At 40.9% G+C, this 13,442-nt stretch overlaps 1 protein-coding gene across 4 annotated transcripts in view; it reads left to right on the forward strand.

Moving 5' to 3' along the window:
* LOC129330088 (ceramide synthase 4-like) overlaps positions 1 to 13,442 on the forward strand; it is a 74,117-nt gene that overhangs the window by 42,910 nt on the left and 17,765 nt on the right. For all 4 annotated transcript variants that reach the window (XM_054979973.1, XM_054979974.1, XM_054979975.1 and 1 more), the window contains one exon: positions 10,058 to 10,175. In XM_054979973.1, coding sequence (XP_054835948.1) covers positions 10,058 to 10,175 — 118 coding nt within the window. The remainder of the gene's footprint in view (positions 1 to 10,057; positions 10,176 to 13,442) is intronic.

A 13,442-nucleotide genomic window follows, 5' to 3' on the forward strand; every position in this document is an offset into this window, starting at 1 on the left:
TTGCTTGGCTGTTAGACCGGCAGAGTCAAGGGGAAAAAAAACTTTGCAGTTTAAAACTCTTTACTTCTAGATTCAAGTTTAGGCTTTGCAGTTTTTTAAAAAAACTCTTTTGCTTCTTAGATTCAAATATGGGCTTTTCTTTGGCCCTGAAAAACTTATTAAATTCAAGACTGGGCTCATAGCCCTATTGGGAATTATATATTTAGTTTGGTTTAGTTTAGTAACTTAGCAGAGTAACATAGCAGAATAATATAGTCAGAAGTGTTTAAACCCTTAAAATCATGCTAATTAATTAATCTTCAGACAAAATCATAGAAAGATAGAACTTACAGTATATTGTAGCAGGTTTCTTCCATAGCAATATCTTCTGGTAATAAGAAGGGAAAGATCCTAATCAAAAGAGTGACATTCCCTATTATAATGCCACGGCCTGAAAAGACAGGCAGTGAGGCTGTAGATGTGGGTTTGTGGACAAAAAGAAGCTCCATAGAGGAGCATGGAGGATTTATATCCTTCCTCTTGGAGACCATGTGGAAAAGAGAGATTTCCCAAGATGCACAGAGGCAAAGAGCGGAGGAGTCAGTAGGCATTCTCCCACCTTAGACAAGAGAGTGGCAGATTGCTAGACTTATATGTTACATTCAAAGAGAAATTGCCGCATCCCCCAGTGTTCAAAGGTAGGCTGAGTCACCTATTTCAACCCCTAGGACAAATGCACAGAAAAGATGGGGAGGGAGGGAAGATACACCTCTAAACAATCTTTGGATTACTCTAAATCACACAGCCCTGCACTCCTGAGACTGTTCCCTAAAAGAAGACATGTGCTGGTTCCGATCCAAACACGGGTTCCAGCACAGAGAGTTTCTATGTGAACTGCCTCCAAAATGCTTGTATTGGAAAGAGATATGAATAAAGAACTGGAATAGCCTCCGAAAAGCTTGTATTGGGTAAGAGATATGAATAAGGAACTGGAACGGCTACATGCTCCCTGCAACCCAAAATAAGACTTACTTCTCCACCTGTTATCCAGCCCCCAGTCAGGGGATTTTGCCCTCTAAATTTATGCTGTTTCTGCCTGCAAAGCCGAGCTCTCATGCTAACTGCTCCAAAGAGGCTTGCCCCCTGTAGAAATGTCTTTGTGTTCTAAAGGTTTCTTCCGTATTTTTTGGAACTCCTCTACCTACACCATTGCCTTCTTATGCCTTCTACTTGATTGTCCCAAATTATTTTAGAGGTTTTTTACTATCTTGGTTAAATTCAATACCCACCCCTGTTATGAGTGGTAGATTAATGAGGAGCCCATTTTCAGAGTGTTTGTGTAATGGTTCTTTAGGGAAGATTGGTGTATTGGCCCATATTTTACTGGAATGTCCTTTGTCTGACTCTTACATACCGATTTTTAACACACAGTTTGGATAACATTTCTTTTTAATCTCAGTGTAAAATAAAATCACTGTAATGATTTTAAATGTGTGTGTGGGTCTTTAAATGCTTGGTGTTGTACAGATGAAGAGTGGGGGTGAAAGAGAGGGATGAGTGAGTGAGATGATTGGTCGATGACTGAGTGGACGGAGTGAATGCAGTTTTCAGTTACTGAGTGGAGAGAAATATTGAGATTGGGCAAAGCAGGCAACCTGTGTGGAAGCCTGAAAGAATTCTTGTTCTAGTTCAATTAGGCAAGCTGTGTGCAGTGCGACCTGAGAGTGTCTGTGAATTTCTGAGAGAAATATATAACCTGTGTGGAGATCTGAATTCTGTGTGTCTGAGAGAAACCCGTTTATTCTAAATAAAACAGGCAAACTGTGTGTGCACCTGAAAGAAAATCTATGTGTATTTGGGTGAGAAGTTGATATCTGAAGCAGGCAAACTGTGTGTGCAGCCTAACAAAATTTATTAAAATCTCAGTGACTGTGCCTATGAAAAGGAACTTTAAGAACAAATAACACTCTTTGAATCCATCAAGCTTAAGAAATTATATGAAACTGATATGCTTCTTGTAAAAATAAAAGTTTATTTTGTTTTTTTGTTTTCCCTAGAGTATGTGTTATTCCTCTATCCCATTCCTATCCTCAGGGCCACATAGTCCGACGAAGGAGCCTGATCCTTGGGCATGTTATTAAAGGGGAAATTTAAATTATTTTGGAATAAAATTCCTGGTGGCAGCAATCTACCCAAAAGGGACAAGAAAAAAAGGGTTAAAAACAAAATTTAACTAAAGAAAGAAAGGGGCTCGTAACAGTCACTTTTTTTATCTGACAGGTCTCCTAACGTTTCCCTGGCGGTTGTTTATTTTTAAAAATCGTTTTGGTATGAAATCTAAAATATTATCTGAAAAAATATTTGTGACTGCTTGAGATATTTAACCAAAAGAGCTGTAATCAGAGGAAAGGAAAAGAAAGGAAAGATCTAGGCATTTGTGTGTTTCTTTTTAAAAATTCACACCATGAAAGAAGAGTTTTCAGGATTATCAAAATGTTTTTCCCCACTATTAGGAATAAGAGACAGACAACTTCCGGTTTGGGATTCATGGAGGTCTGACGCAGCTCCAACTGTGGAGCTGACCGGACTGCCGTTTTAAGCGGCCGGCGGGGGCAAAATAGCCTGCGGCCGACTGCTCTCAGGTGGAGAGCAGGCAAAGAACGCTCAAGACCTCAGGGCGCATTGATCTCGGGCGAGGGGGGCTCTACGCAACGGGCCCCCTCACGATCCTTGAGGTCCCACCCTGTGACAGGTTGGCTATGATCTCTGCGGCAGCTTCGGGGCCAATGCGGTTGGCATAAGACCTACGTACCCAAGCTTCAACAGGGGAAAGAGGAGTAGAGGAGAAATGAAGATTGAAACAGTGATTACAACCCACGGAAAGTGAATGGGAAGGTAAAAATCACTATCTTCTGATACGGGACAGATTGTTAAAAGTAAAGAAGATTAAAAGTAGATTTTAAAACTGCAACAGGCTAACTATAAGGAGGAGAAGACTCGGCAAGAGTCGAAATAGAAAAAAGACTAAATTTAAAGAAGTTATTAAAGAATTTGGACTATTGTTTTGAATACTTGCGGTTATGGAGCTGTGAGAAAATTTTACCATCGCGAGAGCTACTGCGGGAAGTCGGGAGACAGGAAGTACGTAATAACAATAGAGTTGCTGGAGAGAAGTGGCCCCTGCCGGAGGGCAGGAAGAAGGGAATCGCCATCTTTGAAAGGGGAAAAGCCGCGGCTTCAGCGGAAGAGGAAGTAAGCCATTTTGGATTACAAAAACCATAGAAGAACCATAGAGAAAAGACGCCCGACATTTTGGATTTTCTAAAAGTTTTTTCTTTGCAAAAAGATCGGGACATTTAAATTAAAAATTAAAAAGACACTAAATTTTACGCCACAGAGTTAAGGAAGAGGGCGGACTCGTGGGAGCGAGCTAAGGCAAGCCCCACGATGTCGAAAAAAGAGTGGCAATCGGCAATAGAGAACCTAGACAAAAAACTCTTAGAAGTGATTAAAGAACTTAAGGACATGAAACCGGAGCTGATCAAAGAGATTAAACAGACAGTGAAAAGTGAGCTGTCAGAAGTAAAGAAAGGTATGGAAACAATGCAAAACGAACTGCAAGGAACACAGCAGAGAGTTAAAGTAGTAGAAGGCGCGGTGGAGAATCTAGCTGACACGCAACAAACAGAGATGAGACTGATGAGGGGGAGAATGGCGGTTGCGGAAAGTAAACACATGGAGAAGCAGCTAAGATTTCGCGGCTTGCCGGAAGTGGAAGGAAAGACAGCGCAAGAACAGATGACTGAGGTGTTAGCTGAATACCTGGGGAAGGAGGAGGAGGAAGTTGTGGCTATCCTGGACGTGGTATATCGTGTAAATTCAAGAATTGCGACCCAGAGGAAATTACCAAGAGATGTGATTGTGCAATTCACGACCCGAAATATGAAAGAGAAGATTGTGACTAAACAGTTTCAAGATCCATTGGAGATTGACGGCAAGACGATTATCATTATGAAGGAATTACCCAGATCGGTGTTATTGGACCGGAAAAAATATAAGGCGCTAATTCAGATTTTGAAGGACATGAAAATCAGGTACAGATGGGAATTACCAGAAGGAGTGTCCTTTGAATTTGGAGGGGCCAAAAAACGCATCAGATCCGAACGAGAGATGGAGCGATTTATAAGAGACAATGAAAAGGACTTACCAGCAACAAGATTATGATTATGGAGTGTAAAGTTTTATCTTGGAATGTAAATGGACTTAATTCACCGAATAAGAGAAAAAGCATTTTTCACTGGCTATTAAAACAAAAATGTGATATTGTATGTTTGCAAGAGACCCATATTCGAAAACAAGATGTAAAGTATCTAAAATCAAAAAAATTGGGCAATGATTTTGCAGCGGCCTCTAATAAGAAAAAAAGAGGAGTAGTGCTTTATATTAAAGAGGAGCTGCAGCCAAAGTTTGTAATGAAAGATGTGGAAGCCAGATTTATAGCAGTGGAATGCGTATGGAATTCAAAGAGAGTGCTGGTAGTTGGAATTTATGCACCTAATGGAGCAAAAGAAAGCTTCTTTGAGGATTTAAGGAAGCAACTAGATGAACTTTCATATGACCAGATAATACTTGCTGGAGACTTCAATGGAGTGACAAATTTGGATTTAGACAAAAAATCATCAACTGCACAAAAGAAGAGAGGACTGCTACCAAAGTTGTTTTTTGAATTGATACAACAGGAAACCTTAGAAGATGTATGGAGAAGACAAAACCCGAAAAGCAGACAATTTACGTTCTACTCCGCAAGACACTTTACACTATCGAGAATTGATAGTGATCAATGGAGTAAGTCAAAAGACTTAGCGTTATGGACTAAGGAAGTGGAAATAATGCCGATGGTAGGCTCGGATCATAATCCAATTATGTGGAAATTGGGGAGAAGGAGCAAAAGGAAAGGATGGAGAATAAACGAGGACTTACTTCAAGAGGGAGAGAATATGGAGATGCTGAGAAGAGAGACAAAGTTCTTCATACAATACAACATGAATAAAGAAGTACCAACCAACAAGGTTTGGGACACTTACAAGGCGGTAATTAGGGGCATACTAATGGACTTAAATGGAAGAGCCAGAAAAAAGAAAGAGGAGAAGAGACAGGAGATTATGGAGAAAATAAAAGCCAAAGAAATACAGTTAAAGAAGAGACCAGGGAAAAAGAAAATTTATCAGGACATTAAAATATTACAAGAACAGCTGACAGCAATGAATAATAAAGAATTGGAGTGGAATCTTAAAAGACTGAATCAAAAAGGGTTTGAAGGTGCAAACAAACCTGGGAAATATTTGGCATGGCAATTGAAAAAGAGAAAGGAAAAGAAAATAATAAATAAAATATGTGAAGATAACAAAACGTATTTGGAACAGACATCCATTAGTAGAGCCTTCTATAAATTTTATGCTAAATTGTATAATAAGAAAGAGGTGAATAAAGAATCAATAGCGACATATTTGGAGAAAATGAAGCTCCCAGTAATCTCGGAAGCGTGGAGAGACAGACTGAACAACGAAGTAACGGATGAGGAAATAAAAATGGCAATACAATCAACAAATTTGGGAAAGGCGCCAGGGCCAGATGGACTTACAGCCAAATTTTATAAGACAATGGCCAACGAACTGGTACCATTCCTAAAAGAAGTGATCAATGGAGTATTAAAGGATCAACGGATTCCAGATACCTGGAAGGAAGCTAACATTTCATTGATCCCCAAAGAGGGCCAAGATCTGACTAATGTGAAAAATTACAGACCCATATCCTTACTTAATAATGACTATAAAATCTTTGCGAAGATACTGGCAGAGAGAGTGAAGGGATGGCTTTCGGAAGTTATTGAGGAGGAACAAGCAGGTTTTTTACCTGGTAGACAAATCAGAGACAATTTAAGGACAGTAATCAATGCTATTGAGTATTATGATAAGCGTTGTGACAAAGAGGTTGGTTTCTTCTTTGTTGATGCTGAAAAAGCGTTTGACAATTTGAACTGGGACTTTATGTTTGCCACTATGGAAAAGCTACAAATGGGAGAAAGATTCATAAGAGCAGTTAAAGAAATCTACAGAGACCAGAATGCAGCAATTGTGGTGAATGATGAGACTACTAAGAAATTGACTATAAGTAAAGGAACAAGACAAGGTTGCCCGTTGTCTCCGCTGTTATTCATTTTGGTATTGGAGATACTGATGATACAAATACGACAAGATGAAGAAATCCGCGGAATAAAAATAAAAGACTTTTCTTATAAGGTCAGAGCATTTGCGGATGATATAATGTTAATTGTGGAAGACCCAATGGAGAATATGCCAAAAGTGATTGAGAAGATCAAGGAGTTCGGAGATTTGGCAGGGTTTTATATTAACAAAAAGAAGTCAAAGATACTATGCAAAAATATGACTAAGCAAAAACAACAACTGTTAATGGAAATAACGGACTGTGAAGTAACAACTAAGGTGAAATATTTGGGAATTGAACTGACTGCAAAGAATATAGATCTATTCAAAAATAACTACGAAAAATTATGGACTCAGATTGAGCAAGATTTGATCAAATGGAATAGATTGAATTTGTCATGGTTGGGAAGGATTGCAGCAGTTAAGATGAACGTGTTACCAAGAGTAATGTTTTTGTTACAGACAATACCAATTATCCGAGACTAAGCAGTTTGAAAAATGGCAGAGGAAAATATCAGACTTTGTTTGGGCAGGCAAGAAGCCTCGAGTGAAAATGAAAGTTTTACAAGATGCAAAGGAAAGAGGCGGAATGCAACTGCCCAATCTAAGACTTTACTATGATGCAATCTGCCTAGTGTGGCTGAAAGACTGGATGACGCTGAAGAATAAGAAATTATTGGCCCTAGAGGGATATAAAAAAATATTCGGATGGCATGCATACCTATGGTACGATAAAGTGAAAGTGAACTCTATGTTCTTACATCATTACATACGGAAAAGCCTATTTGCAACTTGGAAGAAGTACAGAGACTTTCTACAAGAAGGAACCCCCATGTGGGTGGTTCCATATGAAGTAATAGATCCGAGAGCTGTCGATACTGAGCAACAGTGTTTAACATATAAGGAGATAACCCGAATAGAATCTTCCAAACTTAAAATAAAGACACAGGACGAGTTATCACCCAACTATGACTGGTTTCAGTATAGGCAGATCAGAGATCTCTACAACTCGGACTGTGCAAAGGGAGGCATAAGAACAGAGAATTCGGAACTAGAGCAGACACTTAAAAGAGGATAAGAAGGAAATTTCCAAGGTATACCAAGTACTGTTGAAATGGTATACTGAAGATGAAATAGTTAAAGTACAAATGGTGAAGTGGGCCATAAATTTTAACAAAGAAATAACAATGGAGGCATGGGAACACTTGTGGAAAAACACAATGAAGACTACAACGTGTACTAATATTAAAGAGAACATTTACAAAATGATCTATCGTTGGTACATGACACCAAAGAAGATTGCGCTAGGGAATTCGAACACCTCTAATAAATGCTGGAAATGTAAAAAACATGAGGGCTCTCTGTACCATATGTGGTGGACGTGTGAGGTAGCTAGGCAGTACTGGGGAGAAATAATAAAAGTAATAAGTGAGATTCTACAATTTCAAATCAATAAGAACCCAGAACTCCTGCTACTGAACTTGGGAATGGAGAACATTCCAGCCCAATATAGAACATTGCTATTTTACATGACAGCAGCGGCCAGACTTTTGTATGCGCAAAAATGGAAAGTACAAGAAGTGCCAACTATTGAGGACTGGACTTACAAATTGCTGTATATGGCCGAAATGGACAAAATGACAAGAAAATTGAGAAATCTGGACCCAGGACAGTTCAACACAGACTGGGAGAAGCTGAAGCAGTATGTGTTGAAGAAATGGGAGGTGGGAGGAGAACTGTGGCAGTTTGAGAACTATTGAAACATGACAAAATGTAGAGGGGGGTGATTTTACCGGAGGGTAGAGAGAGAAACGAAAATGTCTAAGCAGTTATCTTGTTAGATTGTTATATATAGAAAAATATATAGAATATGGATAGAAAATAACTAACTATAAGGACCGACTAATTAATACTGTTTCTGGTATAAACGTGTAACATGTTAAACTGAAGAAGTCTACCTGAAGAAACATATGGATCAAATTGATTGATAACTTTTGACGATAGTTATATAGATGTATAATTAAAGAAAGAGGAAATTAATAATATAATTAAATATAACTAAAGTAGAATGAAGACAAGATATGTAGAAAAAGTAATATACAGAATATAAGTTAAATTGGTTGACTTATATGAACGCATGGATTATATGGTTTATATGTTATATGGTTTATAGAAATATTTGAAACCAGGAAATTATGAAATTATGGAAAAAGGGACAAATTGTTTGTCTAATACGGAAGAAGGGACTTAAAGACAGGGTACAGAGTGTCAAAAATAGTTAAAGAATTATTGCTTAGATTAAAGGGAAAGTATATGTTTGTTAGATAGATGAATTTAAAATGAGTAAGGGAAAAGGGACAAAGGGTTGGAAAACTGTTGGAAGTCTACAAAAAAGGGGGGAAAGGGAGGGGGTTAGAAATTGGGAAACGGGAATTGATTGTAATGTGAAATCAAATGATTCTAATTCCAATAAAAAATTTATTAAAAAAAAAAAAAGGAATGAGACAGACACAGTATTTTTTGGGTTCTAAAATGGGCCGCTTTATTTAAATAACAACAAGCAAACATTAACTATGGCAAGGGCCTAACTAGCGGTACAGGTCAGGCCCTGGGGTCACTCCGTACCCCGCCCTGACCTGTCTGGGTGAGACGCCCGCTGCCCCAGGTGCGAGCCATCATCCAAACGGCTGGGACCCGGCCTGGCCAGGTGAAGTGGTTCACCCCTGTAAAGCTCCCCCACCCAGCCATACGGCAGCGGGGAGAGACTGGCTTGCCAAGGGGTTCCCCACCAGGGCGTCTAACCACGCAACTGGGCTGTACGGCAGCCAGCCACATCTGGCAGACCCCAATGGGAAGGTGCCAAGGGTACTCACCGGCCCTGCTACCATTTCTTCCCTAACTAACATCCTGCCACCCGTGACATTAACTCAGGCCCACCAGGCCAATTAACCCTCCTCAAACAGTACAAGGTAGGCGAAAAAACTCCACCCCCAGGGCCAATAAGGGGCTGTGAGAGAAAAAATTCCTACCTGGCTCTGAAATAGGCAGCCGGCTAGTCCCTCACTGGAAGAGGGTGAGGTGAGTGGGCCGAGCACGAGGCAAGACTGAAGCCCCAGGGGCGGAGCAACAGCAAACGCTGTGAAACTCCGCCCCCAAGGCTGAGCCCCAGATATGAGGCTTAACCGTCTGCCTCTATCCTCGCAGCATAGCAAAGGGCTGCCACCCGCCCAGAGGGCAAGCCCCTGGCAAGGTTGGCAGTATTAATTGAATGAGTGTATGCATTTTAGTTGATGAATCATTTCAAAGATCAGTTGGCATAAAGTGCATATATCTTTGTCTTTCAATAACATACACAGTTGATATAGGGGCAAGGATGAGCAGAATCTCCATGCCCCTCTCCCCACCTCATTCTGTTCTGTGATTATGCTGTAATTTTTCTTTGTTCTGATTTCCACTCCTCTTTAATTTTGGTTTAATTAGGAGAATTTCTACCCTTCTCCAGAACCAGAATGAGTGCAGTGTGTTGATGTTTCCTTTGTTACCTTAACTTTGATATTGTAGAGAAGAAGAAAGTTACAAATGAAGGGTCTGGGAAGCTGCCATTCAATATGCAAGAAACTTCTGAGAATAATATTATAACTTCCCCACATTTAACTGGATTTCTGGCAGTGTGGAATGAAGCACCCAGGGCAATTAGGGGATAATAGGAGAATTAAAAGGGCAGGTTAATCTATCCCTAACAGTAAGAAACTCACAGTGTTCCAGAGTCAACTCTGAGTGCTTAACATTGCCCCAGAAAGCAGGCTGTGAAAAGAATGCTCAACTGGATCACATATTTGGTCTCTCTCACACAGGACTGTTGCTCTGCCTCTGAGCAGAAAAATGGGCCTGAGGGAGAAGGTGCAAAGGAAAGCTTCTCCAAATGCTGTTCTGGAAGCTTTTTACAACAGACACCAAAAGAAACCAAAAGTGGTGAGTTCACATATACTCTCTCCTTCTATGGCGAGCTCCAAGTATGGGGCTCCTCTCCACCTACCACCAGCCCCCTGCTCATACCTGCCTTTTCATCCACACAGGTGTGTCCCCCCACCTACCTGTGCATCCTTCTTCTTTCTCATGAACCTTCCTACCACCTGCACTCACCGCTGCCCATACTGCCTGTATGCATTTCATGGCTCTGCTAGGGCAGTGCTTGTGGCTGTGCTACCAGGAGCACTGCTGTCATCCACCGCCTGCATGCTCTTCCCAAACGATGCTGTTCAGCATGTTGATCTAGGAGCATGCGTAGTGAAACACTCATAAATGGATGAGGGAAGGGTGGGCCGCATGTGACGGGTTTAAATCGTTCCTCATAGGACAAACTCAAATGTTTGCTATTGGAGACCAGCTATCTTCAGTGAAGGAATTATTTTATGGTGTTCCACCAGCCACAATCTTATCCCCCATGTTATTCATCCTCTATATAGAGCCTTTAGGACAACTCACCCATAGCTATGGAATTGGGTGCATCAATATGCAGATGATACCCAGCTTTCTATCTTGTTATCCAAATCCTCTGGTAATGCAGTAGATGTTGTAGACCACTGTTGTCAAATGGCTGAATGCAAACAAATTGAAATTGCTGCTAGAGAAGCAAGTAAATGCAGCAGCTAAAAAGACATTCTCACAACTTAGAATAGCCTGGAAGACAGCTTGTTGACTCAACACGGCTGATCTAGCCACCTGGATTCATGCTACAGTAACACCGAGATTAGACTACTGTAATTCACTCTATATAGTTCTCCTCTCAAAGTCAACACGGAGACTCCATCTGATGCAAAATGTGGCAGACAATTTAGAGTCTCTCTACATGAGACGAATTTGATGAGGATGCTCAAGTGGAGCCAGGAAGCCAAGTTTTAACAGACAGATCGGAAGGCTTTGTCAATTTCCCTCTCTACAGAGCCAGCAAAGATCACTGCTCAGAGGGTTTGTTTATTTCCGCTTTCTGTCCCAGAAGGGGAGGTGAAACTGACAGAGCCTTCCGGAGGCAAAGAGGAAATAAACCCCCTGAGGATTGAACTTTGCTGACTTCGTAGAGAAGGGAAATTGACAGAGCCTTCCAATCTATCTTTTAGCAATTTACCTGGCACTAGAAGTCCCTACTGCAAGCTCAAGCTACTGTTATTCAAGCTAAGTGACTGCTGAGCCAATTCAAGCTGCTGAGCCAATTCAAGAGCCAGTTTGGTGTAGTGGTTAAGAGCATGGGACTCTAATCTGGAGAGCTGGGTTTGATTCCTCACTCCTCCACGAAGCCAGCTGGGTGACCTTGGGCGAGTCACAGTTCTCTGGAGCTCTCTCAGCCCCACCCACCTCACAGGGTGATTGTTGTGGGGTAATAATAACACTTTGTAAACCGCTCTGAGTGGGCATTAAGTTGTCCTGAAGGGCGGTATATAAATCGAATGTTATTAAATCGAATGTTATTATTTATATGTGACTATTTCCTATCAATTCTTCCATAGACTTGAATGTTAAACATGGGTACCTTCCATTGCCTCAGAAAAGGGAACCTTGTTATTCCAGCTTTCTGATATTTGGCAGTGTACATGTCCTAGTGGACCCCCCTCCAATTTTGAACAGATAGAAAACCAGAAAGGTGTAGACCCAAGGGGGGAGGGTAACTTCCTTTGAAACCAATGAGAGATAATAGGAAAATATAATTTTAAAAATGAAATAGCAATAACAAAAGAAACAATCATGAAACTGAACCACACAAAACAATCCAATAATGAAACTGTTCATTTAGCAATTAATAATAACAAATAAACTCCCATGCACTTGTCTAATAATTATGTAGGCCTCACATACGTTTATTAAACCATCAAATTTGTTTTCTGTAAAGTTGTGATTTTAAACATCTCTGAATATTCTAGGCAATAATTGTTGGCAATTCTACTCCATTTCTGCTAGGATTTATTCTCAATATGCGGTCATTGATTCATATGTTCTCAAGGCAGAAAACTCAGTTAGAAGAGTGAAAAATGTGTGTTTGCAGATCGACACAAAAACCGAAAACCAAACTGTCAGACCTAACGTTTCCTAAGCAATGGTTTAAATTTAAGATCCTGAACATTGCTCTCTCCACTAACCTTGCAAAGCAAAAGACTGCAAGATAGGATTCATATTGGGAAAAATATGGATGGGTGAGTGGGGGAGATAGAACTTAGTCAGCACTTTAATTGCTAACGTGGGAGATGCCAGGAGCCCTGTGTGGCTAGGGGATGCCCTGCCCACAGGTGCTTGGAGCGGTGGTGATAGAGTGTGCCTTCAAGTCATAACTGACTCATAGTGGACCCTGGTGGGGTTTTCAGGGCAAGAGACTAAGAAAAGTGGTTTGCCATTGTCTGCCTCTGCAATCCTGATCATTGTTTGAGGTCTCCCAACCAAGGCTGGAGAAAATTTTTAAAAATGTCTGTCGGGTTGCTGGCTTGATATCTTTGCTCAGAGAAATTGAGATCTTAGTGACATCAGTCCCATCTAGGAATTGCTGGGAATTATTTAGTTTTACAGGGACTTACCAGGTCATCAAGCAATATTTTCACCTACAGTCTACCTCAGATAATTACATCAAATCTCTCCCAACTCCTTTGTCCACCTCCAGAGACAGTCATTAAGCCATTGTTTTGGGGCAAAGATGTCAGTTTTGCTCCAGGGAATGTTTTGCCCCATAATTGGGTTCTCCAGCCCTGTGCTCTCTGTATGTGTTCTGGAACCGATCCATGCACCCCCAAATTCATCGGGCATTCTTTCCCCCCTGCTTCTCTCTGTGAAACTCTGGTCGTTTTGCTGCCTCCGCGGACCTCTGTTGTTTGAGACAGGTATGTATGGCTCTCCCTGAAACTGCTTTCTCCTATTTTCCTCCATGATTTTCCAAGCATGTGCTGTGTGTATTTGTGTTGTTGCTTTTTTATTTCTCTTAATTAAAAAATCCCACTTTCCTGTTAAACATCTGCCTGATTTATTTGAGCGTTCTCTATGGAAAAAATCCCCATAGACATAGGTGTAGAATCCCAGTTACCCTCTCTCGCTTGTCTCCTTTAATGATAATTCTCCCAATTAATAAAGGAGACCTCCTATTTTGGTAGCACTGTGTGCCTCTTCTCACTGTCCCCACATCCCAGGCTCCTTTTGCTGTCAAGTACCCTTCCCTTTGCCCCAGACTCACCTCCCAAGTGCTGGTGAGTCAGTGAGCCTCCT

The sequence above is a fragment of the Eublepharis macularius genome, chromosome 5, assembly GCF_028583425.1.
Source record: "Eublepharis macularius isolate TG4126 chromosome 5, MPM_Emac_v1.0, whole genome shotgun sequence".
NCBI lineage: Eukaryota > Metazoa > Chordata > Lepidosauria > Squamata > Eublepharidae > Eublepharis > Eublepharis macularius.